The following is a 27398-nucleotide window of genomic DNA, read 5'->3' as shown; positions in this document are numbered from 1 at the left end:
ATGCAAATTGTGTTTATATGACATAGTGCATTGTACTTAAATGTTTTGATCATTAAATATTTGCTGAGTTGCATTTTGGAAGGTGATGTTGCTGAGCTGGACTGTTATGTCTACAAGTGTCACTCCCCACCCCTTGGGAACTTGGGAATGGTTTCTTCTGTCAGAAGTTTAAATGTTTCCAAGTATGACTGTTAGCGATGTTTCCAATTTTGTGTGGTTAAAACATATTTTTTTTGGCAACACAGAGAGAGTGAAAATAATGAAAATAAAACATTACAATATTTCTACAGCAACAAAGGGCATGAAGGTATAACACTTCAATATTTCTTCAACAGAAATGGACAGAATTGCTACCATAATTCTTCAAGTGTGGCCATGAACTTATCACCCTTCAATAATTCTGCAACTGTGTAGGCTTGAAAGTAAAGCACTGCACAATTTGAAATCAAGCACACAAATGACTGGCCACTTGTCTGTGACATTAAGCTCATTTATAAGTGATTTCATCAGTTGGTGAAAACGAAAGAAGCTATTTCGCAGCTTTGTGTATAATTGTTTTATGTGTCTATGTAATGTTTGACAGTTGGAGTGACACTTATAGCTTCCTATTTGTGTGAGAACTGCCAAGTTTCCGTGTAAGTCACATTTATTAAAACAATATATTCACTCACTTGATTACCGTGGTTGATATTCTTCAAACATAAAATCTTCTAATAAAACCTACTTTTATGAACAGTATGTCTTCTTGTCTTTATGTTGTGGAAAGGTGTATGTCTTGGAGTGTGGCCGTCTCGTAGCAGGAATATTACTGAGTGTGGCATTTAACAAGTCCCTGTAGGAAGGACAGCTGAGTTTAATCATAGCCTAGATGATGCATTCTGGTGGTCAATATCATGAGCATATATCCACCCTGTCAAGAGTATGATGATTCTGATTAGTCCACAAGTCTGACTACCTGATCCATCTAGTCACCTCATATGACCAGCAGTGGATCTGTAAACTTGGATCCCTTGGATTTAACCAGTGAATCTCAACAACATTGTGTCAACACAAGGTAATGGGAGGATTTGTACAATATACTCAGAGTAGTGAGTGAGGTGGATTTTATGCAAGTTTCAAGAATACTCCAGTTTCAAAATATGTAGCACCTTGTCAAATTAGTGTGAGAGGAAAGCTTGAAGTGATTCAGGTTCTCAATCCACAGAACATTTGTAACATTGCTTTCATGACTATGTATTTTATCACAGGCTTACAAATCAATAAAACACTGCGAATGCTTTGTGGACTTGACTTCAAACAGACATGCATAAGACAACACCGTGGTGAGTATAGTCTTAGGTTGCTTTTAGCAATTTTCAAGCAATATTACATTGGGAGGACACTAGAAATAGGCTTCACATACTGTACCCATGAAGACAATTGAACCCAGGTCTTTGGTGTGACAAGTCAATGCTGTAACCTCTAGGCTAAGCCACTGCCCTAAAGATCACAGAAGATACATGACTGCACTGCGTAATCCCTTGTACATTCACAACTCAATGATAGCAGCTATGGATTGTAAAACAGAAAACATGAATTTCAAACTATCTTTATTACTTGAAAATACAACTTCATTTAGATTCATTAAAATTTGACAGGACTAGGTTGATAGGGACATAATAAATCAGTGATAGAGCCATGTATCAAAATGAAAACAGCTTTATAAATAATGGACAACATCAGATCAACACAACAAAACAATACTGGTCAAGTACAGATAGTGTTGTATAGTACTGTGAAGAGTGAGTGAGTGGGGTTTGCGACAGTTTTAGCAATATTCCAGCATTATCATGGCAGGGTACACCATAAATGGGCTTCAAACACTGTACCCATGCAGAGAATTGAACCCATGCCCTTGGTGTAATGAGTGAACACTTTAAGCATTGAGCTACCTGAACTAGAAAGAAGATTTTATGATACTGGCAGGAAAAGGTATGCCTCTACTTGTACAAGTGAGCAAACAGAAAAATACAAATGTAAGAAATGAAATATAAAATCAAGGAATCATCTTGCGAAAGAATAAATACTTAAGAATAAAGACTTAAATACTTTCACTATATAAATTTCATCAAAATAATTTCTTTTACAGTATGATATGTGAGGCTCTTGATACTGGCTAAACATTATTTCAAGAACAAGAGATTTTACTGGCAAGTCACATCAATTTTTAACATCTGACAGATATAACATGATAGATATGTGTACTATATTATATAAAGGAACATTATATAATCATATAAACATATGATATATACAGAATATATATACATTTGAGTGTATATCACAGCTTTCCTTTTTGTAAATAGTTCACAGATATACAAATGCATGCATCATTCATATAAAGTCATACATAATTCAGTATGAATTCATGAAAATAGTAAATTTTTCATGATATATATACCACATTAATTCATAACAGAGATTTATCAGTAAACAAATTTAAATGACAACATATATAAAGTTACTTTCTGTGTAGAATAAAACTGATGGTGAATTTCACAAAAGTTAACAAAGATGAACAAATATCAATGATATTACAAAATAAAGTTTCACTAAAAATGTATAGCACGCAAATACTGTTATGTAAAGAAAGCACTCTTCAGGCAAACACGATACACTTGAAAGGACCTCGAAATCGTGAATCCTGCTTGCCAGTGAAAATTGTGACAGATGAAGATGACGCAGGTTTCAGATTTGTAAAGTAAGAACCTTCTTTAAACACATGCAAAACAATGAGAACAATCCCATAATACTTCACAATGAATGACATTTTCCTTACAACTTACTACAACATCCTTACAACTATCAACTTTCAACATTTAAGTAAAAGTTAAATACTGACTTCAAAGACTAACCATACGACAAACTGCAGTTTCACAAACACACACCCTATAATACTTTCCATAGCCTAATGGATACATCTTGAACCAAATAGTTCTTTAATTGACCATATAATATGTTCCTTAACTTAAAAGTGCTTTCCTTAACTTAATAAGGCTTCCCTTCCACTAATAAGGCTTTGTGAAGATATTACATTATTCTGTATCATGCTTAGGGCTGTGGCTATGTCTGTGCCTGTGGATTTAGGTGTAGTAATAATAACCACAAAGTAAAAACCTAAAAAAACATTAAGCTTTAGAGAACATAAAATGTTATCAACAGCTTTGAAACATAGTGCATCATATCAACAGCACAAAACAGTAAATAAACAATATTCCTCTAACATTCTTTGAATATTACAGATTTAAGAAGATAGACACTAACTTATGAAACTTTATTTCTTCTAACAAATGCAACATTTCAAAATGTCAACAAATGTGCTTCTTGAGGTTTGTAAATAAGTATGTGATATAACAAAATCAACAATTGCTCATTGTGAAAAATGAAAACAATAAACAAAAGTCTTGAAAAACCGTTTTCTTATCAAGCAGATGCTTGTTGCCCACTGATGACCTTTCACAGCATCCAACCGGTTGGCGGAGATCCAGACACACCTAGTAGTTGTGGATGGCGTAGGGGGCCCGAGTACTGTAGGGCTGCAGTAGAGAACAAAGGGATTAATACCCTGCAAAGACATATACATGTGCTGCATGTACACATCAACTGACTCTACCCAGAAGGTCATCACGGGACACAGTCTAGCTTGCCAGGCTCTCAGAGTACCTGCTGGATCAGCCTATAATGACAGATGATGGTGTCTATTCTGGAAGGCCTACAACAGAACTGACATTGTCCCATTTAGGTGGGCAAAAATAAGGGCTAACAGTGTCCTGTTGAGTTGGATTATCACAGATGATGTATTTCCTCTTACAGGTTGTATGTAACAGATAATGTGTTTCCTCTAGGTGGGCTAAAACAGATTATGTATTTCCTCATGACGGTTATAACAAACTATGAGTTTCCTCAGGTGCAATATAACAGATCATGTGTTCCTTTATGTAGGATACAACAGAATATGTGTTTCTTCAGGTGGGAAATAACAGATTATGTGTTTCCTCCATAAGTGTTAGAACATAGTATGTGTTTCCTCCATGTGTGTTATAACAGATTATGTGCTTCCTTAGATGTGATATAACAGATTATGTGTTTCCTCTGAATTGGTTATAACAGATTATGTGTTTCCTCAGGTGGGACATAACAGATGATTTGTTTTCTCTAAGTGAGTTATGAAAGATTATGTTTTTCCTCAGGTGGGTCATATACTGGATGATGTGTTTCCTCTAAATTGGTTATAACAGATTATGTGTTTCATCAGGTGGAATGTAACAGATGATTTCTTTTCTCTAAGTGAGTTATGAAAGATTATGTGTTTCCTCATGTAGGACATTACAGTGAGTGAGTTTAGTTTTATGCCACTTTTAGCCGTATTTTAGCAACATCATGGCAGGGAACACTAGAAATGGGGTTTACACGTTGTACCCATGTGGGGAACTGAACCTGGGTTTTCAGCATGATGAGCAAATGCTTCAACCACTGGGCTACCCCACCACCCAGGTGTAAAACAGATCATGTGTTTCCTCAGGTGGGATAAAACAGATCGTATGGTTCCTCTTGATGAAATATTCAACACATGATTGTGTGTCCTCCATATATAACTATCTATAACAACAGATGATAGTGTTCCCCTCAACCCCATTCCCCCAACCCTCTACAGAAGATAATTAGAGGTGACAGTGTCCCATCTGGATGGTCAATAACAGGTCCTTTCCTTAAAACTCCTAGACACTTAGTGATGATATGTTAGAAGGGTCAGAGAACTCACATTTGAAGGTCCTTTTTCTGGGATCTCATACATATTGGAGTGCTTGCTGGGGATGGTGGACTTGACAAACCTTTGGCCCAGCTTGGAGGAACTGTACTCTTCATTCTGATCCCCCACAAATGCCTTGTGCTGCGCGACAGAGAACATGAAATTGTATTTCAGTGAACAAATAGTAAACTCACACTCACATGGGTGTATCATGACACATACTCACATGCCAGGCTGACACAGCTTGTCAATGCATAATGAATGCATCAAGATCAGTCCAGAAGCTAAGATATTGGAGTTATGTCCCTTGGTGTCAGAGTCGTCTGCTCAGCAAGCTTTCAAACAATGTCATCCAAACAAGGTGAAAAAGTATATAATTAACTTACAGATATATCATTCTGCAATTTGATGTTTTGCAGCATAATAAAGAGGCCACTATTTGTGTGATATCATACCATCTCTCCCCTATGGGGTGCATAAAATCAGGCATATATATCTATATACATCTAGTACACATGGTGTGTCACAATACTTTCATTAAGACATAATGCAATAGAATAAAATAATTAATGCTGTTTTAGAGTTGGGTATAATATTATCGTCAAGAACATCCAGAAAATGTAAATGTAAACTACACTCGAACCTTGCTGTGTCAAACTTGTGGGCTTGGGGACAAATTTAGCTATCTGAACTTCAAGACAACCAAAAGTGTGAATTTTTTAAACCAAACATCATGTGACCAGGATGAATGCAACTCTCTTGATTTCAAGACACATGTAAATTTCATTGTCCAGATTACAGATAGTGAAGGGCAGGTGACTCAGGGGTAGTTTCAGTCTTCCTGTCCCCATTTTGATCAGTATTGCTGTATAGGTCATTGCCTAAAAAAATGATTCACCAACATAATCTTAATCTGTTTCACTTAATTTTCAGATGTGTGATGATGTATCCCATTGATGTACGATGCACATTGATATAAGGAATTCATATTAATTAGGTTTGACCAGTCATATTTGGGTGCTGTTGAAAAACATCCTCCCTTTGGCATAATTACAAATGGGAGTGCGTGTGGAGTTGCCTAGAAGGTAAAACTCGAGCTAGTGAGGGTGTGGGAATGTAGTTTGTTCATAAGTTATCAGTGGAATGTTATTCTTGATTTGAATAGTTGTGACTCCAAATAGAGTTGTGAACCAGCAATCTGACACATCCTGTTTCACATTAATGTGAAAAAAATAAAGGGAATTTGCAGAAACTGGCACATGAGTTCAAGACAACTGGGAATTCAACACATCTAAGTTGAACACAATGAGGTTTAAATGTATTTCTTTACAAAAGTTATTTCAGTATACCGAAGACATCAATTTGCTGAAGACCGATATCAATATTTCACTGTCTAGATTTTCTAAAAGAGAAATTAGGTCAGAACAATACAAACTGGGTATTTAAAAAGCACTTTAAACTTTCTTAATTAATGATAATCATAAGCTACATTGCGTGCAAGACACACTGGTAAATAACATTGGTCAAATCTTCTTTGCAGGCCCATGAACAAATGTATGGATAAATGACACATTATGTGTGAGTAAACCTTTACACAGAGAGCTGCCACAGAATTGTGACTTGACAAAGAGAACTGGACAGGTGCACGAGAACACGACCGAGTTCAGTCCTGACACAGATAAACCACACAAGGTATGTATACAAGTACACACATGTACATGTAACATTTAATATTTCCACTGGGACCTTCATTGTCTGTAAGCAATGTCATTGAGCTTTGTAACTTTGACCCTTGACCCTGTCTGCCAACTCTTAAAAATGTTTTGAAAAAGCACAGCTGAAAGAGAAGTGTTTTTTGTAGTCTGCTGGATAGATATTTATCATGAACAGTTTCAAAAGTCTTAAAATCTTTTGGCTTTCAGTAAAATGTTCATATGTAATGGAAAAAGGATAGGGTTGTACACAAAGAAACTATTCAATTAATAATGAAAGAATGAGGATACACCTTGGTTACTGATCCATGTGTTGATATGACATTAGGTAGTGTACATGTACATGTTGATTCCAGATGCAGATTCAGTGGCTTGTGAATCAAGAGATTCTTCAAACGAATATTCTACCCTGTTTTTTTACAAAACAAACCCAACATAATCACTCACTGGGCATGACACATGTTCTACAATCTCTCTTTCCTATAGCCTTTTAGTTAATTTTACACTAAAGCAAGGGCCATTAACACATGAAAATGCTCTCCAAACAACTGACATGTGTCACTAACTGTGTAACTACCCGAAAGGAGCTCTGAACCTTCTGACCTTTCCAGATTACTACATTTATTCAGGACAGATCCCATTACTAAAGACTGCCTGTCATGTCATGACATATCAATATGAAAGAATCATATGGTCTTTAATCATTTTTAGTGGAATATATTCTGCTGCTATTTTGTAGGAGCTACAACAAGGACACCATATCAGCAACACGTGACCATCGTGCTGATACTTCTGTACCTGGTGCTATGGATCTATATCTGCCTGCCCAAGACATTTGAATACTACAGTAATTCATAGCCTGAGTATTGCAGGGTAAACAACAGCTGACACATCATGACATGTGGTCATCTATGAATCCCAATGGTTAATTCAGATTATTTTGTTGTGTTCTCGTATTCCATTTTGGCTATTGATTGGTTATTGATTATCTATTGACCTGCAATTAACTATTGTCACAGGATGGGATTATTGTGGCTGTGAGGTCTGCTGGTCGTCATGCTAAAGGTGTTCTATACAGTGATTTGCCAGTTCAGTATTAGATTCTCAAAATAACAATGAATAAAACCTTCTTTCTTTGAATCTGAAAGCGTTAATCTGAAGACACAGATGCCCGTTCACAACAAGCATATATCACCTATCGTCCCATCTGACGCCAATCGACACAATCAATACTTTGCTTTCCTTGATTCTATTGCCATATAGAAATCAGAAATGCTGGTCAGAATAATTTGCTCTCACTCACAAGCCTTGAAGGTGACTGGCTACTAGAACGTCTTCCTGATACAATGTCCTACGATGGGCTGGTCTCCACTCTGTGAGGTATTGTATTGCTGTAAGGATCTTTATAATACGAAATGTACCCTAGTTTATGTTTCTAACATCAGGTTATTTACACTGTTACAATGTCCAACAATTGAAAGAATGATGTATGAAATGGTATCAGTTGTTGTGCAAGGTACAGGGAACCTGTTGATCTTAGTAAATATATATTTAGATGTGTATGCTAATTATTAGCGTGGCCCTGTATAAGAAATATACCCATATGTAAACATGTTTTCACTTTTCGATGACATTTCACCTACAGGTATGCTATGTTTCACAAAGTTTGAGATATGTTTCACAAAGTTTAAGATATGTTTCAAAAGACTTAAGGTATGTTTCACAAACCTTAAGATATGTTTCACAAACATTAACATGTTTCACACAGTTTGAGGTGTGTTCATGTTTCACAAAGTTTCAGATATGATTCACAAATTTTGGGATATGTTTCACAAGGCTTAAGGTATGTTTCACAAAACTAAAGAAATGTTTCAGACAGTTGGAGGTATGTTTCTTGTAGTTTGAGTTACATTTAACACAGTTGAAGTAAGTTTCACAAACATTGTTCAAGTTATGTTTGGAAAGGGCTTAAGAAAGAGAAATCTTTACCTGTATTTCAGAAAACATATCAGTAAGGACCCCAAAGACACAAATATAGACAGGATACATTTGACACGTAACATACACATGGAAAACACAGGTCAGTACTTGTACATTGCATGTTGTCAGTCAAACATTACCACAATACACCCACAAAACATAAATATGTATGCATGTGAAATTAATAACAGCAAATCAAACATGTTATTTATGGTGCATACATTGGATAAAGACATGCAGCTCAAACTTGGTTCATCGTGGATAGTATATCGAACAGTTGCAAACTGAATACCTCTGGCATACTCCGCGTGGTAAGAATCTCCCTAGGTGGTGCTTCCATCCACTCAGGAAGCTACAGGGGACGTTAAATGGGGAGGTATTATTTTGATTTTTTCTCGTTTGTTACAAATTTTGAAATTGAAAAATAAGTTCTTCCAGTTAAAATACATTGTTTACAATTCCAAACACATGGCTGAATATTACTGCACATATTAATGAAATGAAGCTTCATCACAAAATTGAACACGATGTAACTTGTTTAATGTCTGTACTTTAAATAACCTACCGAAATAGCATTGTGTTGATGAATGACATGCATATGATTGATTTTTGATAATGAATACATGAACGAAAAATAGAAAAATGAAACATTTCCTAAAAAATCCCAATAGCATAACAAATGGACACTGAGAGACATAGAAACATGCAATATTACGAACACAGTCAAGTGTTCAAAACCAACGAACCTCAGCCAAATCTGTAACAGCCTTTTTGTCCATGATCAATTTTCCATTAGCCTGAAGAAAGATTACAGTTTGTTAATGCTGCCTCAGCTTCCACACATCGTCGGTTTGTTGCCCTAGAAACTCTGTTGTTTATTTAAGCAAATATTTGGCACTGACTATGGATGACCCTGTGTCATAAGAACCATGCCTAGAGTTAATCGTTAGTCATTCTATCAGATACTTTTTGGGCCATAATTTTATTATCCTAAGATTACATTGATACATCTGAATTATCATGGAATGTGGCATAAAACAACATTCACTCAGCTGCTTAACTGTTGTTTTCACATCCTGTTTTCTAACTGAAATTTCAAAGCTCAGGCTATCAGCCACTTGCCAGTCTGTACGGCTATTATTCCAAGATTGCCATGACAAAATGGAATCATTGTGGAATGTGACATAAAACAGCATTCTCTCACACAATTAGCCTTCTTTTCTACATCCTTCCCTCTCAGTGCAGAATCACTTCTCAGCCATATGGCTGATTGTATTGATTTTTTTCTATATATTACCATTATAAAGCTGAGGTTTTGTGAGCAGTGGCATCAAACAACATCTGCTCATCCCTTTAACTGTTTTTTTTTAACATGATCTCCTCCAACTACAGGGACAACAGAGGCTGATCTCAGATTTTGGAAAGAGGGTGTACATAATACCCAAGTTTCAATATGACCTGACCTAGGGCCCACTTAACATCTGCAGCTCTCTGTGGGGAAGTGGCCAAATATACACATGTATGTGACCCAGATAATGAAATATTAGTCAAGTCACGTAACGGTAATGATGTTGTTGTTCAGAGCCCACTTGCACAAAGCAACCTTAGCACTTAGACTATGCGAGTTACGAACATCTTATCCCTATGACTATCTTAGAGTATAGGCGATACGAACATCTTAGCACTATCACTATCTTAGAGTATAGGAGATACAAGCATCTTAGCACTATGACGATCTTAGAGTATAGGAAATACGAACATCTTAGCACTATCACTATCTTAGAGTATAGGAGATACAAGCATCTTAGCACTATGACGATCTTAGAGTATGGCAGTTACGAACATCTTAACACTAAGATCACTTTGTCCACATGGGCTCTGAGAAATATCTTTTCCAGAAACCCAAGGTCTTCCATAAATGAGAAACAGCACTTTAAAACAACAGAAGAGGGAGAGATCATTGCTTGTTCTTGTATATTTGCTTCATGTGAATAAATGACTTAGCATGACAATAAAGATTAAGGTGAATATGCATTTTGTGGGGCAATAATCTCATTGTAGTGAAACTCAATAATCTACTCCATGTTTCCAAAATCTCTTCCAGGCTACTATCGTGGGAATGAATTTCATGATAATACCCAGACCTTTTCCAGAGTTCATTTACATCAAAACTTGTCAACAAATAGAAAGAAAGAAACTGTTTTTGTCAGTCAGCAATAAGAAAAATTCACTGTCACTATCAATGTATGATTTAAAATTCATTGTACTATCATTTTGTTGAAAAAGTATCCTGATATCCTCTCAACCTCATACAAACATTTCCTTTCAACATAACATTTTGAGGAAATGACACCTATTTCAAAAATCTGTAAACCCTCCTCTGAACTACCAAATGTAGGAGTATTCAGATTATCTGAGCTTCACTGCATACATTTTGTGGTACAAAATAGACATTTTTCATCTTTAGTAATAGATGAGCGTAAAATGGATGATGCTCCTACTAATTTATGAATACATGAATGTCACGTATGTTAATTTTCTTTACAAAATCTGTACTTCTTAGAACACAAGGAATTTATTGTCTACTGGTAGTTCTTACTTACATCGCGCCTTGGTGAAAACAATGTGTTGTCCAGCCTTTCCTTCTTCAGATTATCTCCCTTTGGTGCACCACCTCCCCTCTTGCCAAACATACTTCCAAACACATCGTGATGCTGAGAATATTAAACACAGATTACTACAGGCCTCCCTAAGTAATTGAAGGAATTACAGCTTCCACATTACAAATATGATATATATTTGGAATATAAATAGCAATATCAAAAGTTTTTGCCAAGAAACACATAAATTAAGTCCTCTATGCCATTCTTCAAGTCTCACAATATGATCATATCGGTGAAACTTCAATACTCAGAACCAAACCATAAAAGGATAAGTTCCATTGCCAAATTTAAGAAAACATGCAAAGTGACACTAACTAAAAAAATGTCATGTAATCTAGACCTCAGATCACCAAATGACACTATATACTGACTCCCATACTTTAACATAGAACTGCAGTAGGCATAGAGCTAAGGTCAATACTAACATGTTTCCATTCCTGATTGTCCCGGAGTTTGTCCAGTCTCTTGGTGCGTTCCCGTTCCAGAGCCTGGTGTGTGAGGAAGTCATGATATTCCTTCATTGAGTTCACTGGCTTGACCTCTGACTTGTTCATTTTCTGCAGTGACAAGGTGGTTCATGTAATGTTCTTAATTTCACTAACACTTTTCACCCAGAAAACATGATTCGTGTCCATGAAGAGATCAAAATTGTATCACTTGTTTCTGACAAAGGAGGCTCCATTGATCAAATGCCATATTTGCTATAATGAGTGCCCTGGGCATAAAAACTGTGACCATGATTTGTGTTTAAATTTTACATTGTTTAAACAATCATTCAACATTTATTCAACATTGTTATACCCACTGGAATCCAACAGAAATTCTGCAGTTCTTTCATTTGTATGATAGAGAAGGAAAATTTTGAAATGAAGGTCAAGTGAAATGGGTTTAAAGTTGTACATAAAACTATTTCGCTCATATGTATATATGTGTGGTTACTTGTATAAGCTCAGAGTTAAGCTGGTTTTATAATGCTAGCTCATTGAGACACCATGCCAGAAATAAGCATGAATATCCTGCTCAGACACATTATTGCTTCTTCCAACGACGCCATGTTTTGCTGCGTGAGTTTCCACTCGCGACCGAACAATCTGGCCGAGCCGAGGTCGAGCGTGTTTCCAGTATTACCGACATTGCTTCCGATAGGGCCGATGTATTTCTGTTATTACCGCTAAATTACCGATAACGCTGCAATTGTTTCGCGAGTGGGCTGCGTTTGTTTACATTTGAGATGCAATTCCTTCATTTTGCTGTAATTCCTTCAATTACTTAGGGGGGCCTGCATGAAGCACCATATTTTAACATTCAAAATAGAGACTTTATGCTTAGACTTAGGTAAAGATCAGCACATCCTGTATATGTTGATTCTTAATAAATTGTAAACAAAGAATCCTTCATATCACACAACTGTATTCCAAATCACATTTAAACAAGTTAGGTAACTCTTTGACTTGTAGCCCAGGCTGCTCCTGTCAGTAATATATCACCCTAATTATGTACCTGGGTCTGTAAGCAATGAGATCAGGTACGTACCAGTTTGGATATGTCAGAGTTTGCCAGGTGTTGGTTCAGCAAGGTGCCCGTGATGGGGTCACGACGAGGTCTCCCAACTAGCCCCTCTTTCATGATCTCTGTCAGTTCACCAATCTGTTGCACAATGTATTAAACAAGACAGTGTTTTCTGCCATATTCATCTCACTGAGACACATATCAACATCTGGTCAGATACCTAAAAGCATTGACCTGACTATCTAAAATGGAATGGAAATTCCTGGGAGCAGTATTTCCCAAACCCGAGCCAATCACATCTCTCCGTTTGTTCATAAATTCTTACTTTATATTAGTCAACAGATAGATAGACTGTTTTGGCATTTTTCTTGTCAATGTCAACAACAGACTTTATATGAGGGCAATACCTCATCTCACAGACCACAAAAAGGTGACATCAAATTTGGGCTTTGTCAATATTGATTTGTCTTTTTGTTCCTCAAAAAATAATTATTGGCCTGATATTAACCCAATAATTCTACATTTTGAAACAATAATTGAAACCTGTAAACATACTTAAATACTTTGCTAGGAAGCTCCATTTCAGTAAAAGGACATTATATATCGAATCCACTATTCTTAATGCTCTGAAAGGTGCACCCAGGATATTTGGAATAGATATTTTTCATTCTTTTTCAATTCATTTTTTTTCTCAATGGAGGACCCAAATAATATATTTTCATGGTTTTATTGCTACATAAAGTATGACCAGCAAACAAAACTCCTACACATTTTATGTTGCCTAAAGCTCATTTCAGGTTTTTAAAAAGTGCTGCCACCGAACCAATGACAATGAGCAACAGAATGCCACGATAAGAAAAATCGAAATATGACATAACACGTGAAAAAGCCAAAGTGTTTGCTCACTGGAGCCTTCATGTAGTTTTCCATGTCTTCTCTGTTCCTCTTCTGTTCTTCCATTTCATGCTCTGCAACCATGGCAACAGACTACATAAATAACAGCTCAGAGACCTTGATATGTTTACTAGGATATTTCACGTGCATGCTTGACAACCATGTGATTAACTTCAAATATTGACTTTGAAGCCAGGGTTCAACAAACACTTGTTTGGTTTTCATTACCTCATATAAAACAGCTTTTTTGTGATGAAAAGCATATTTTTTTTATTGATTCCTTAGAATAATCAATTTAATACTAAACACATTTTTTGCATCTTTCAAGGAAGCTCAGAAACAATAGGCCAATATCACAATTGTAGCATACACAATATTCTTTGATGTCTCCATAGTGACATTTTGTCTAACATCCACATTATGGGATATGCAGAGCATCTTGACATCACAGGACACAACAAAGTCTTTGATGTGTATCTGCAGGTTTAAATTCTGTGCTTCTGTAGTAGATGATCTGACACCTAACTTGCTGTACAGTTTTACACATAACCAATATTAACGGCATTATCTACTTTGTGGAAGGCAGGTTGGAAAATAATTGACAAAATAGACGTTTAAAAATTCAGTGAACTGGTTTGCCAAAAAATGTCTGCCGTGTTCACAAGGCCCCAGAATGAATGAATCAGTGGATGATAGTAAGAGCATCAACAGGGGTATTTAGGAGCTGGAAGGCAAGGAAGGTCACTAGGAGGGATAACATCATGGTAAATAGAACTAAGATTAAATCTTGGAGAAACAAAGATCCTCCACTTTTTAAGCAATGTAAGTTGTAATGGATGTTAGCAACAAAATACCAGACTGACTGTATGGGTTATACTGGCAAATATGTGGAAGTTTCCACGGAGCCTTGAACTGACAAATCATGTGCAAGCATATGTGCCAATCAGCTGATAAAACAGTAAACTATATTTATAACAAGAATATATAAATCAAACTGACAAACAGAACAAACAGATTTTGGGACCCTTGCCACTTTCTGCATATCTTGGTCAAAATACATATAACGACCAACAGCTACAACAAATCAAAATTGGTCCCCTTGAATTCATTATAACTATAGTTGACTGTACAAGGAGACACAAGTGACAGTATATAGCCCACAGGTTAAAGCATTCTCACATCATGCTGAACGCCAGTGTTCAATTTCCCACATGGGTGAAATGTTTAAATCCTATTCTCCTGCATGATTTTGCTAAAATATTGCCAAAAAAGTGGCATTAAACCCAGTTCCCTCCCTCCCTCACTCCCTCACTCACTCACTCACTCACTCACTCAACCTATACTCTGTCATACAAAGCTGTGCCTGGTTGATAACACTGGCTTCAATGCCACATGAAGCTTACATGTACAGCTCTTCTGGTCATTAAAAACTCACTCACTCACTCACTCACTCACTCACTCACCCATCCACTCACTCACTCACTCACTGATGAGGATGAGGTAGTTTGCCATGATGTGTCCTCTAGTCATCCCTTTTAATGTACACTCCTGTGTTATCCAAACAGTGTGATCATGTGAACTCATTATTAGGTTCTGTTCTGTGTTGGATATCCAGGGGTTTATTGATTTCCATGGAGGCACTTCAAAGCATATTATAGACACAACCTGAAATTTATTGAATAAGTGTGCACACTTACGTAGATCCCTCCTGTAGCTGAGAGCAGCTCTCTTTTTTCTGATCTCTTCAGCAGAACCCGTCTGCAAACAAGAAACTTAACAATACTACGTGTCAATAAAGATTTCCTTCCACACTACAAACATGTGGATGACCTCCAAAGCAGCATGTGAAGTCAACATCATAAGAAATGGAGTAAATCTGGCCTAAAAATTTCATCACCAAAATTATGGTAGCTGTATATGATATCTTAATAATATGATTTATTACTCGCCCATGAAAATACTGTAGTGTGATATTTTTACAGCAATATTACACCAGTGTAACACCGCTAGATGTATGATGTCATAATGGTTTCCAGTTATGACATTACAATGCTAATACCTCTGTCACAATGGCATTAGGCCTGGCTTGACTCACGGAAAGTTGAAAATTATCACACTACTGTAGGCAGTTTCTACCAATTTATGTTGGAGAGTAATAAACAGAATGCTAAACGTGCTTCCGTGAAATACCATTTTTATTGAACTTATTAACAAATTAACTTGTGTAATATATGTGGTACAACATGGAAATGAGTTCAGCATTCTCTATACATCTATCCCACACTATGCACTGACATCAAAAGAATGTGTACTGCTGGTGAGTGTCACATTTTCAGCCATTTGATGAATCAAAATTCAAACTTCAAAAATATGAAACAAATTTAAGGTTTCAAAATCTGTGGAAAAACATGAAGAGAGCTACTGGTACCTGAAGACTTGGTTGAAGATATTAATATATGGTTGAAGATATGAATATATGATTGAAGATATCAACATATGGTTGAAGATCTCAATACTTGGTAGAAGATATCAATATCTGATTGAAGATATCAGAACCCCTACAGATATAAATTTGTCACTGTCTCACATCACACTAAAATCTGAGGTACTTGTAGGCAATCAAAACCCACCAATATATGAACTAAACAATCAAGAGACAATGGTTACTTACATCCCTGAGTTTTCCCTGGCGAACAGCAACTATCCTTCCCTCAGTATCTTTCATGGGAGCTCCACATCCCGGGCGACCAAAGGGAGAATACAGTGCCTCCTCTGGCTCATAGACTTGAGAGCGCTTCATTGTGGCAACTTGATCTCTCATGGTTGCAACTAAAATATTTTACATGCAAACATTTTAACAGAGTTACACAAGCACCATACCGAGGCATTTCAGCATGACTGATGACACATTGGTGAAGTGCAAAGTGTACATTAAATCTATGCAGGGTTAGTTAAAAAGAAGAGTTACACAACTATCCAATGCTGAACAATACAGAAAAACTAAAAAAAAGGAAAAGCACCTGTGCCAAGAAATGAAAAAGCACTGAAGTGAAGGCATGCTTCAAGAAGACTCATGCTTATAATACTTCATCTCCTGTTGCTGTAGGTGAATTTAAAATAAGCAATAAGATGTAGTTACCTCCCATGTTATCCCGCTTCATCGTTATAGGAAACCTCGTCAGTGTTTTACCATCTGTGTCAAGCACTGGAGCACCTGCACCTCCGCGGGTGCGTTCTAGCTCCAGACTCTTCAACTCTACATCCTGATGAGGACAATTGTATCACATCACAGTCTGCCATTTACGTACCAATGTTGCTGCCAGTCCCTGTGCTCTAACCCACCATAATAGGTTCTAAGTGGTGCTTTTTATTTCTTTAATTTCTTCAAAAATTAATCTCTAAATCCAAACATATGATATACTGCAGTGATGGGCGCTCCATGACTAAAAATGAAGTTGTAACAGTACTTAACTTTTATTTTCATGGAAGATGTAGCTGATAGAAAAGGCTATTATTGTTACAACTAATTTTCATTGGATCATTTTACAAAAAATCAGAAACAAAGGAGATCAAATTCTTGCTTAGTAAAAGTTAATGGATATGGTCTAAATTCATCAAACATCACTTCCTGTTAATGGCTATGGTAGGCATATTGACAGTTAAATGCTGGATATTAGTCCCTATGAAGAATTATTTAGTTTGTTTGCATTATATTTTGTACATATTTCTCACCTTCTTGTTAGCTTCAAAATACTCTGAAAAATTGAAAGAGCAAATGAAATAACTTCTGATTGCTCAAAATGTTCACTTATTTAAACATATAAAGTACTTCTGGTGAATATAAATCATGCCAAGAGTGAGATATTGCATTAATTTAAACCTACTGAAAGTATGGATATACTACAATTATCCTCAAGCTCCTCGCATTAGAATACAAGTGTTGAATATAACACTGTGTGACAATGTTTATTCCCTAGTAGCAAAATTAGGCTACATATAGTACTATTCATTCATTATACTAACAGAGGATGTCTGGCATGCTTTATTCCTAAGTAACAGAATATGTCGATATTTGACTCTTTATCCTGTAAAATCACAAAGTATCTGTCAGTAAAATATACTCCCTTGCAATAGAAGATGTCAATATGTTTATCTCACATAAACACTATGCATCTGTCAGATAAAGTGCATTCCCTTGTAACAGAAGATGTCAATATGTTTATCTCACATAAACACTATGCATCTGTCAGATAAAGTGCATTCCCTTGTAACAGAAGATGTCAATATGTTTATCTCACATAAACACTATGCATCTGTCAGATAAAGTGCATTCCCTTGTAACAGAAGATGTCAATATGTTTATCTCACATAAACACTATGCATCTGTCAGATAAAGTGCATTCCCTTGTAACAGAAGATGTCAATATGTTTATCTCACATAAACACTATGCATCTGTCAGATAAAGTGCATTCCCTTGTAACAGAAGATGTCAATATGTTTATCTCATATGAACACAATATATTTATCACATATAAACACAATGTATCTGTCAGATAAAGTGTATTTCGTAGCAAGAGAAGATGTCAGTACATTTATCTCATATTATTTCCACCTAACAGTATACATATGCTATATTTATCCATTATTATCAGAAGGTCTCAAACTTGCTTTCTTCCCTGCCAAAATGTCTACAGATAACATGTTGATTCGGTATTCATAGAATCGACCCATATCCTTCATTGTAGATTACCAGAAGGTATCCATCTCACAGTGTTTGTTTATCTCCTTTCAACAGAGTATGTCATTATATAAGCTTGTTGGCCATCCTCAAAGTTCATTCTCTAAGAGTTGTCTTTACCTCTTTGACATATTTTCCTTTGCTCGAGGGGATCGTTGCTGAATTGAACCCTCTTTCGAATCATCAGGCGGCGACCTGATACAGGACAGGTCAAAAGCAGGATAGCGACAGAGAAAGGTGACAGGGAGATGACAGGAAGGCGACAGGATGACGACATACAGGACAAAGTCACAAGAAGTTAGTTGGTGTGGGTGTGTACAAAAGGCATAAGGGTTTGAATACTCACTTGAACTAATGAGATAACTCATATATTGACAATATTAAACTTTTTAAATTATGTTTCATCAGAGACCATAAATTAGTATTACTTTCTCTTATATTAACTCATTTGAAATTTCTTTAAACGAGATTTAATTGAAAATTTATCAATGAAAAACAAAAAGGCAGCACATTTATGTTTGAATTAAGAACCTTCAAACATAATTACACAAAATATATTTGTTTCATTTAAACACGATAAATGGTAAAAATCTTAATGCATGCATACATCATAAAGCAGATTGTTAGAGATGGGAAAGAGAGTTACAAGAATACAAGAAATGGTTAATATAGAAAATAAGCATTCTACAGCAGTAAGATAGGGAAAGACCCTGGTTTCACCTGATGATGACTTGTTAGGGGCACCTGCACCTGGCTTGCCATAGTGGTCGGAGGACTTCAACTAGAGAGTTGGGAAAAACAGAGTTATATCCCCTGGCATCCTTCACCACAAGCACCTTCCCAATATGGCTTCTTTGTTACAACCATGATATCGCTGCCACTAGCAAGCCAGTTACACAATTGTGAAATATGTCCTCTCATCTCCAAAATAGTGACATACATATTTTTCTGTATGTCTTTCTGAATACAGTAATGGTGAATTTTGTTAAAAGAAATTGGAAACAGCCTTATTATTTCCCAGATGAATTTATATTTGTTTAATACGATTGGTTCCAAATTGCAGTCAAACAGTCAAAAAATCATACAGTCTTATCATACAAAGGATATTATAGTTTGATCAAAATACAGATAGAAATTCAAATTGACAAAGAAAACATATGTTCCAGGGGAATAGCATCTGGCATGAAAAGGGACACTTTGTAAACATAATTGTCAGCAAGTTCAACTTTAAGCATGGCTATGGCCAGTTTGCACTGTAAGTAGCTGGTACTAGTGGCAGAGACAATAACGACAGCTCTGTGAACAGATTGCCTCCACCATTGGCATAAAACTCTAACACAAAAATAACTACCATCTGAAAGGTGTTGCCCAGGTTCTATAAGTACCCTGCATATGATAAGATAGTGAAACATTTGAATTATCTATATCATACCAAGATCAGGGTTATGCCAGATGGGTATTAAACTGTATTTGTTCATCTTCTTGTCTTCAGAATTAAAATCACTTGAAAGACAAAACACCTGGGTCTATTTTTTGAGCTCTCTTAGCACAATGATAGCTGTAAATTTATGTTAATGTATGGCAGTTAGGACTATCTTAGCGCTAAGAGAGCTTTGAAAATCTAGGCCCTGGTCACCATGACATGATAATGACTCCAATGACATGCTTGTCAATTAATCAACAATTTATGTCATTTTTTAACTAACACCAACAATAAGGCATTGCATGCATGTAAATGATCTTTCATTACATTTCATGACCACAATGACAAAAAAGAATGTTGGATTCATAAATAATGTATCTACTTTGAAAGATTTTAACAGATTAAGTTGTCTCTAAAAGAGAAATCAATTTCTGTAGAAGACCCAAGTGTCTAATAGCAGTTGTACACACCAGCAGGGCATTAACAAGAATGGCTAAACATGAAACTGTGCTGAAACAGAAATTTTATCAGGAATACACCAATTATTCTGTTATGATTTGAGATTTGCTTGTAATAAAATGTGCAATATAATATCCAAAAGATTGGAGACAGTTGTTGACATCAGAACAGTTGTGGTCAGTGATTAACAGGCGACTAAAAACACTGAAGAATTCAACATAATTAATGAAATATGTATAAGATTTGTAAGAAATGGAGTATGATTCATAAGAACAACTGTGATCACAAACAGGCAATGATCATAGCTGAAAAAGTCAGCACTGGATGTAAGCATTGTAAAAGAATTTTCTTTCTGTTACACAAAGTGCATTCAAAACTAACTCACAGGTCATCAAGGATTAATACCCTATATTTCTCCATCAATGAATACCTATGATTCACTCAAGTTAGATTTGTTGTTTGTGATCATTAGAATTCAATAATTATTACCATTTTTAAAAGGAGCATTCTACTAAATTAAATAGCAAATTAAGATTGCCAAAATGGAATCTATGGAAGACTTGAATTTGACGGTAATGTGGATACTGTCATGATAAATTCACAATATGAACATGGTCAAGCATGTCAAAGAATTACCTTAACTGTAATTCACTAAATAAATTGAATAATACATCAAGTGTTGACTTGATAGCATCCGTTACCCAATCTTTCTATCTGTTACCCAATGGTTGTATTTGTACCCAATATTTGTCACCCAATATTTGTATTTGTACCCAATATTTGTCACCCAATACTTGTATTTGTTATCCAATACTTGTTACCCGATATTTGTATTTGTTATCCAATATTTGGTACCCAACATTTGTCGTGTGTACTAATAAAACCCAATGCTTGTACTTGTTTCCCAATGCTTGTACTTGTTACCCTGTATTTGTTATCTGATATTAGTATTTGTTACCTGATATTTGTATTTGTTACATGATATTTGTATTTGTTACCTGATATTTGTATTTGTTATCTGATATCTGCATTTCTTACCCAATATTTGTTACCTGATATTCATATTTGTTACCTGATATTTGTATTTGTTATCTGATATTTGTGTTTTTTACCTGATATTTGTTATCTGACATTCACATTTGTTACCTGATATTCATATTTGTTACCTGATATTTGTATTTGCTACCTGATATCTATATTTGTTACCCAGTATTTGTTACCTGATATTCACATTTGTTACCCAATATTTGCATTTGCTACCAAATATTTGTTCCATTTATCATATTTGCCTCAAACAGGATTTGTCCAGACCTAGTGATCGGTCTATTAATGATGTGTATTGTAATATGTCCACATATGTTGTGACAAATTCCACTCTTAATAAAAGTTTGTCATCTCCCTGTTCAATGGGCCGAGGGTACCCGAGTCATGTAAAGGAACAAGGGTCATTAGGACCCTACTGTTGCTTGTACTGATCAGTGGGAACACTTGAAGCTTCCATATGGATTGGTGTCATTTGTGCAATGCAGTCTGAGAGTCACTGATCACAGCACCCACCATGGGCATCACAATTGGCTTTGTCATTTAAAAACAGTGTTTGGTTGGTGGTTGGTTGTTTAGTACTGCTCTCAGCAGTATTCTAACTAATTGACAGCAGACTGTAAATAATCATGTTTGGACCAGACAATCCAGTGATCAACAGTATGAGCATTGATCTATGCAGTTGGGATATGATGACATGTGTCAACCAAGTCAGTGAGCCTGACCATTCAATCCTGTCGGCTGCCTGTAATGACAAGCATGTGTTGCCGAAGATCAGTTCTAACCTGGATCTTCACGGGTTAAAAACCATAGTGTTGATGAATGACAAAAGTGCACACACACCTCAATTAAGTATTCATGATGGTACTCAAAAGAATTTAGTGTCCTGTTCCTCATCCAAAATAGGTATGTAGCCAATATTTTCATGTAAGCCTGATAGGTTACAAAGCCCAACCTTTCTAGCAACAATCATGTGTACGCCCAGGCTTTTTTCATAATGGTAGCTAGACACCTGCAAAAAACCTTCTTTAGTCCTGCCACAACTGTCATTGCAGGTCTCATGAAGCAATAGTACGTAACAGTGACAAAACCCCTTCCACATCCATGAGATATATTTGTTTCCATGATTCCAATTATATCATGAGCTTGCGAATACAACTTACTAGAAAATAGTAAAATGCTTCATAGAATTGATTGGGATATTTTCACTGATTACTCACCAGCTCGACTTCCTGGCGCAGATCTCTCAGCTTTTCAGCATGTTCACGATGCTGCCTTTCAATTTGCTGCCGATCTACAAAAGAAGCACAGAAGGCTTCATTTTTCCCAACATATTCACCACATCATGAAAGGTGACAGAAAATGCATTTTCAGTCCAACACAACTATGACTGTGTTTTAGCGGCATTTCGAAGTTGTTATAGATGACCAAGATCTTCTATGGATATATCTTCTTTTAATCTTTTACACACAATGTTTCAGGGTCATTTCAGATCCCTTCATCAGGTGAACTGAACTGTTATAAGTAAAGCCTACCAGACAGTAAAACATTGTAGAAGACTTGGCCAGAGACAAACATGTCAAATATGTGCATGACTCATCTAATCAATCCCTGATATCATAGATTGTTAACACAATCACAAGAAGACTTTGCAAGGACATCACTGAAACAGAAGGTGGATTCGGCTGATGACTCATTAAACAATCTACATCCATGGTTACCTGGTCATTATTACATTATTATTAGAAGTTTATTTGTTCAAGATTCATGTTATACTAGCTCTCCAGCATTTCTTTAAAAAAAAGTCAAATGCTTTGATCTGTGGTTTGTCTGCTTGTCATTCTGTAAGTAAAGAATTGCATGCTCAGTGATCATTCTCTGAATAATGCATTGCATTCATGATTGTCATTCTCACAGTAATCCTTTGCATGCTCAACAGTCATTCTGTAAGTAAGTCATTGTATGCCTGATCATCACTAATGCAACTATGCCCACTTGTCATTCTTTAATAAATTCCTTGCACACATCATCTCCACTCCTGAAGCAGATGCTTTGTACCCACAATCTATTATTCTGAAACTAATGGCACATCTGTCCCAGAGTTCGTGCAAGAAGACCGGTACCTAGATCTCTCCGAAGCTCCTCCTTCTCCTGCTGGGGCTTGTTGTATCGGAATCGGTTCTCTATGGACTTGCGCCCTTCCTCCTGGAATCGGATAATGCCGTCTCCCCGCAGGGTGTGGTCTGTGTGCGAAGGTTGCTCTACTGCACGCTCCTTGCTCAGCTCACTTAGGAAGAAGTCTGGATGCTTGGTCTGAACAACATGCAACATACCTCAACGCTTGGTCTGAACAACACATAACATACCTCAATGCTTGGTCTGAACAACACACAACATACCTCAATGTTTGGTCTGAACAACAAGTAACATACGTCAATGCTTGGTCTGAACAACACGTAACATACGTCAATGCTTGGTCTGAACAACACGTAACATACGTCAATGCTTGGTCTGAACAACACGTAACATACGTCAATGCTTGGTCTGAACAACATGCAACATACTTCAATGTATGGGACAGCTTCCCAGAAACATCTTAGTTTCAAACATCAAAGAGTGGGACTGAAGATGCATCCTGATAATGCAAAACATAGATGCATTCATGCATGCACTAGGTTATTACTTCTTCAAGGAAAATATGTTGTCAGACTGACAGAATTAACTTTCAATAAGCTGTTGTAAAAGTTACATAGCTTAAAACCATAAAAATTCAAATTCATGTATTAAATTGCATGGAATCTATTCTATGATGTGAAATAAAATATACCTCCAACTGTATAAATTGCATAATATGAATTTCATATACCATAATGAAATTGTTTTGTGTTACACATGCATGACATGTTCACTGAAAGATCATTGGACAAATGTATTTCAATTCAGACAATATAATGTTAAGGCAGAGCTTGAGGTAATAAGGAAGAGGTATCACTCTGAGACCAGGGATAATTATTCTCATAGTAAGGAATGAATAGGAGTTCTGAATTAGTTCAAGAAAAAAGCAGGAGTGATTATTTTCAGTTTTGTAATTTTAGTTTCATATTTTTAGTTTCGTATCACTGGGCTGAGTTTATAAATACTGGATGTAATTCATCATATCACAGCAACAGTGAAATAAACTACAATTACTGAGTCTAATCGTCACGGAAACCTACTGGCATCAGATTTGGTCTGCAGTGGTTATCATCTTTTCTGCCATATTTACTATATACCACCTTCACTCCTCTCAAGACCAAGACTCTATCCTTGACATTGGTAAAATTTAAATATATCTTTTTCCTGCAAGCAAAGGATATGAGGGACCTATTCTGACGTTGACCCTAATGGGGTGTCAACCATAACCCTATACTGCAAGACTTCCACAGCTTGAAGAACTGGCAAAACAAACATTACCAAATATTTACAGATGAGAAAAGATAGCTTATTTTATATCGAGAAATCATTAATTATGATGTTTTCCCAACAATGACAACATGTTATCCACATAAAATATTAGTATGACAAATTACATTATTATCATTCAGTGAAGTAATACTTTGTAGATGACAAAATATTCCCATCAGTAGCTAATACAGTGAGTTAAAACATACTAAACTTTATAGTATGTACCGGTAACTGAAATTTAACATGGTAAGTAGTAATACTCTTATACCATATTTTTACCAGGTTATCTTAAACACTAATCATTAAATAAAGAGAATCAAATTTTGATATATAGCCAGTAATTCATTCACAAGAAATGTTGCCGAGTCAGTTTAATATTTAAAAACCAATTCTTGAGATTGAGGAACCATTGCTGACATTTCAGCTCCAAAACCTGGCCTAGTTGGATTGATCAAATTTCACAAAGGCTTCTGGAAAGTGTTAGGAAACTAATTCAGGGCTAATAATAGTGGACAAAGAAATCTACTAAAACTTTTGATATCCATTACCTCTGTTTAGAAAAATTGTCTGTATGTGGCTATCAGCTGGGACATTTTAAACAATGAACAGAAAGCAGACAGCAAAAACCTCAAACACCAACAGCCTTGCGATGGAACAAACTAACTGATGGAACAGATGGAATCTTTTTCTTTTCATTTCTTAATAATATTAATTTTTCAAATATCATTTTTATTAGTACTTTACAAGCATGACTTAAATGTGACTCAGTATTTTAGATTTCAAACATGTAAACTTATCAATCATACCAGAAAGTATTTGTCTTGTTATTAACACGATCAAAATGAAAAGTAAGGATTAGAAATATTGTTATTATTATTGAAATCTAATATGTAATAAAGCATGCTATGAGATAAGAAAAACAGTGTGCAGAAGCCAGCAGACAGACATGAAATCTAAATATGTCACGTGACAGTCATGTGACAGTCATGTGATGTACCTCCCCTTCCAAGGTCCAGCGATCCATTGGTTTCTGTCAGACAAAATACTAATCTGATCAGTGGACAACCAACAGATGACTGCTACTTGAAACAAATAGATTTAATGGTTGGAATCTCCAGTTAACCAATTCCAAAGAGCTCTGCTGGAGGAATCTCTGAGGCTGGTACTGATAGGAGCCACATAAAACAATATACTCCCAATTCTACATGTATCATAGCTAAAAAATAAAACAATTTGTGCTGCTTAATAATGTTTGAAACCTAGATAATATAGTGTCTCTTTTTCATGACTCACTGTCCAAATGTAACATGATGGCATTCACATTTTATGAAAGTAAATGTGATTAAAATCTAATGGGAAATACTAAGAGCTCATCTTCATTCTTATGAATTCAACATTAAGTTTGTTGATGCTGACATTTACAAAATCATTTGTAATGATATCTCTATCTTGTATATCTGACAGCAATTGAAAGCTGGGTTTGTGATGTAACATTATTACATCAGAATTGGTTTATTCTTGGGGAATTGTAATAGTTCAAATATCAGAGGTATGATAACAAGTGTGGACTGGGACCCAGGTCAGGTAATACAGGGGAATGAAATGATTTTATTTGTCTCCTATAAGCTTGTAGTAAGTGCTATGCACAAGGGTGAAGAGCATAGGTGAAGGTCACACAGAACCAGCAGTTAAAGCAGGGTTGCAACAAAAGTATTCCCTTCCTGAGACTAGTTTCAACACAAGGAAATGTTAAAGGTCAGGGTCAAGGTCACAGAACTTTCTGTGCAAAAACTGAAACCATCCTATCGATACAAACAGTGTCACTTAACAAGCATACACGAGGTCTTGCTGAAAATAGTTTTAAGGAAATCAAAAATAATTGATTCCAAAAACTATTCAAAACAATTCTCATGTTTTAAATAAAAATATGACCAAGGTCAGTCAAACATGTAATTGGTTGGTGATCTTGCTAATACAATCTCATTTTAAGAACTAGAAAGCATCAGTAATTTTCTTGAGCAATTGAAATGGAGGTCATTCTTCACTGTTCACGTTTACAGAAAACAGACATCCTTCACCTTGGGTTTTGGGACCATTGGATGTATTCATTCAGAGTTCTGTATACGAGATATACACTGCTACCCTTCATAGAAAACTTAGTGGTTTACACTGGACAGTTAACATGAACTTGATATAATCATATTCAATCACTAACAGGAAATTACCACAGAAGACTGATGCCATTACTTCAAGGATGTCTCTAGGCATCACCAGTTTAAACAAGTCTTTGACTTTCCTATTTTCTACCTTTCGTTTTTTTGTTATGCTACTTTCTTGTCAAAGTTCCAAGAGGGAGCAAGCAAAATATCATGAATATATGTTCCCTTGAATTTATGCAAAATTAACTGCTAAAACTTTTGCTCAAATATTTACATAAAGCTGTCACAATAAGGTAATTCTCTAATATTTACAAAACAAGTTATCTATTTTTCTCTTGTTTCCCTAAATGTATTGTGGGCTTGCAGTTAAAGCACAAAAAAGAAACTTTTCAACTTTCCTGCTCTGATAATTCATCTCATAACACCGTAATGATCTGAGGACCCCCTAACATTGGAAACGCATTCTAAGAGGAACATACCGTGTTTGTCATATTCGGTCTAATGTATTCAAACCAATGTGCACCATCACTCATTCATATCAAGATTATCAGCAAGGTAATCTTTCACACATGGAAGCAGAGTAGCA

General features: G+C 35.9%; 2 protein-coding genes across 8 annotated transcripts in view; one reads left to right on the top strand and one right to left on the bottom strand.

Annotated features, from left to right (window-relative positions):
- Nucleotides 1-27398, top strand: part of LOC137297897 (tetratricopeptide repeat protein 21B-like) — a 308763-nt gene that overhangs the window by 210917 nt on the left and 70448 nt on the right. The gene's annotated exons all lie outside the window — the stretch shown is intronic.
- Nucleotides 1577-27398, bottom strand: part of LOC137298164 (GRB10-interacting GYF protein 2-like) — a 61789-nt gene continuing 35967 nt past the window's right edge. For 3 of the 7 annotated variants that reach the window (XM_067830306.1, XM_067830302.1, XM_067830304.1), the window contains 13 exons: nt 23333-23522; nt 22430-22503; nt 19007-19067; nt 17280-17302; nt 16687-16810; nt 16219-16376; nt 15245-15305; nt 13560-13621; nt 12678-12791; nt 11570-11701; nt 11085-11195; nt 4802-4930; nt 1577-3575 (listed from right to left, as the gene is read on the bottom strand). In XM_067830306.1, the coding sequence (XP_067686407.1) occupies nt 3534-3575; nt 4802-4930; nt 11085-11195; nt 11570-11701; nt 12678-12791; nt 13560-13621; nt 15245-15305; nt 16219-16376; nt 16687-16810; nt 17280-17302; nt 19007-19067; nt 22430-22503; nt 23333-23522 (1281 nt within the window). In that variant the 3' untranslated portion in view covers nt 1577-3533. Of the gene's footprint in view, nt 3576-4801; nt 4931-11084; nt 11196-11569; nt 11702-12677; nt 12792-13559; nt 13622-15244; nt 15306-16218; nt 16377-16686; nt 16811-17279; nt 17303-19006; nt 19068-22429; nt 22504-23332; nt 23523-25650; nt 25684-27398 lie in introns of all 7 variants that reach the window. The other 4 variants (XM_067830301.1, XM_067830303.1, XM_067830308.1 and 1 more) reach the window with 2 other exon arrangements.

This window comes from Haliotis asinina, chromosome 10 (genome assembly GCF_037392515.1).
Source record: "Haliotis asinina isolate JCU_RB_2024 chromosome 10, JCU_Hal_asi_v2, whole genome shotgun sequence".
In the NCBI taxonomy this organism is placed as follows: Eukaryota; Metazoa; Mollusca; class Gastropoda; order Lepetellida; family Haliotidae; genus Haliotis; species Haliotis asinina.
The sequence above is the reverse complement of the archived record's forward strand: the minus strand, read 5'-3'. Positions and strand labels throughout refer to the sequence as shown.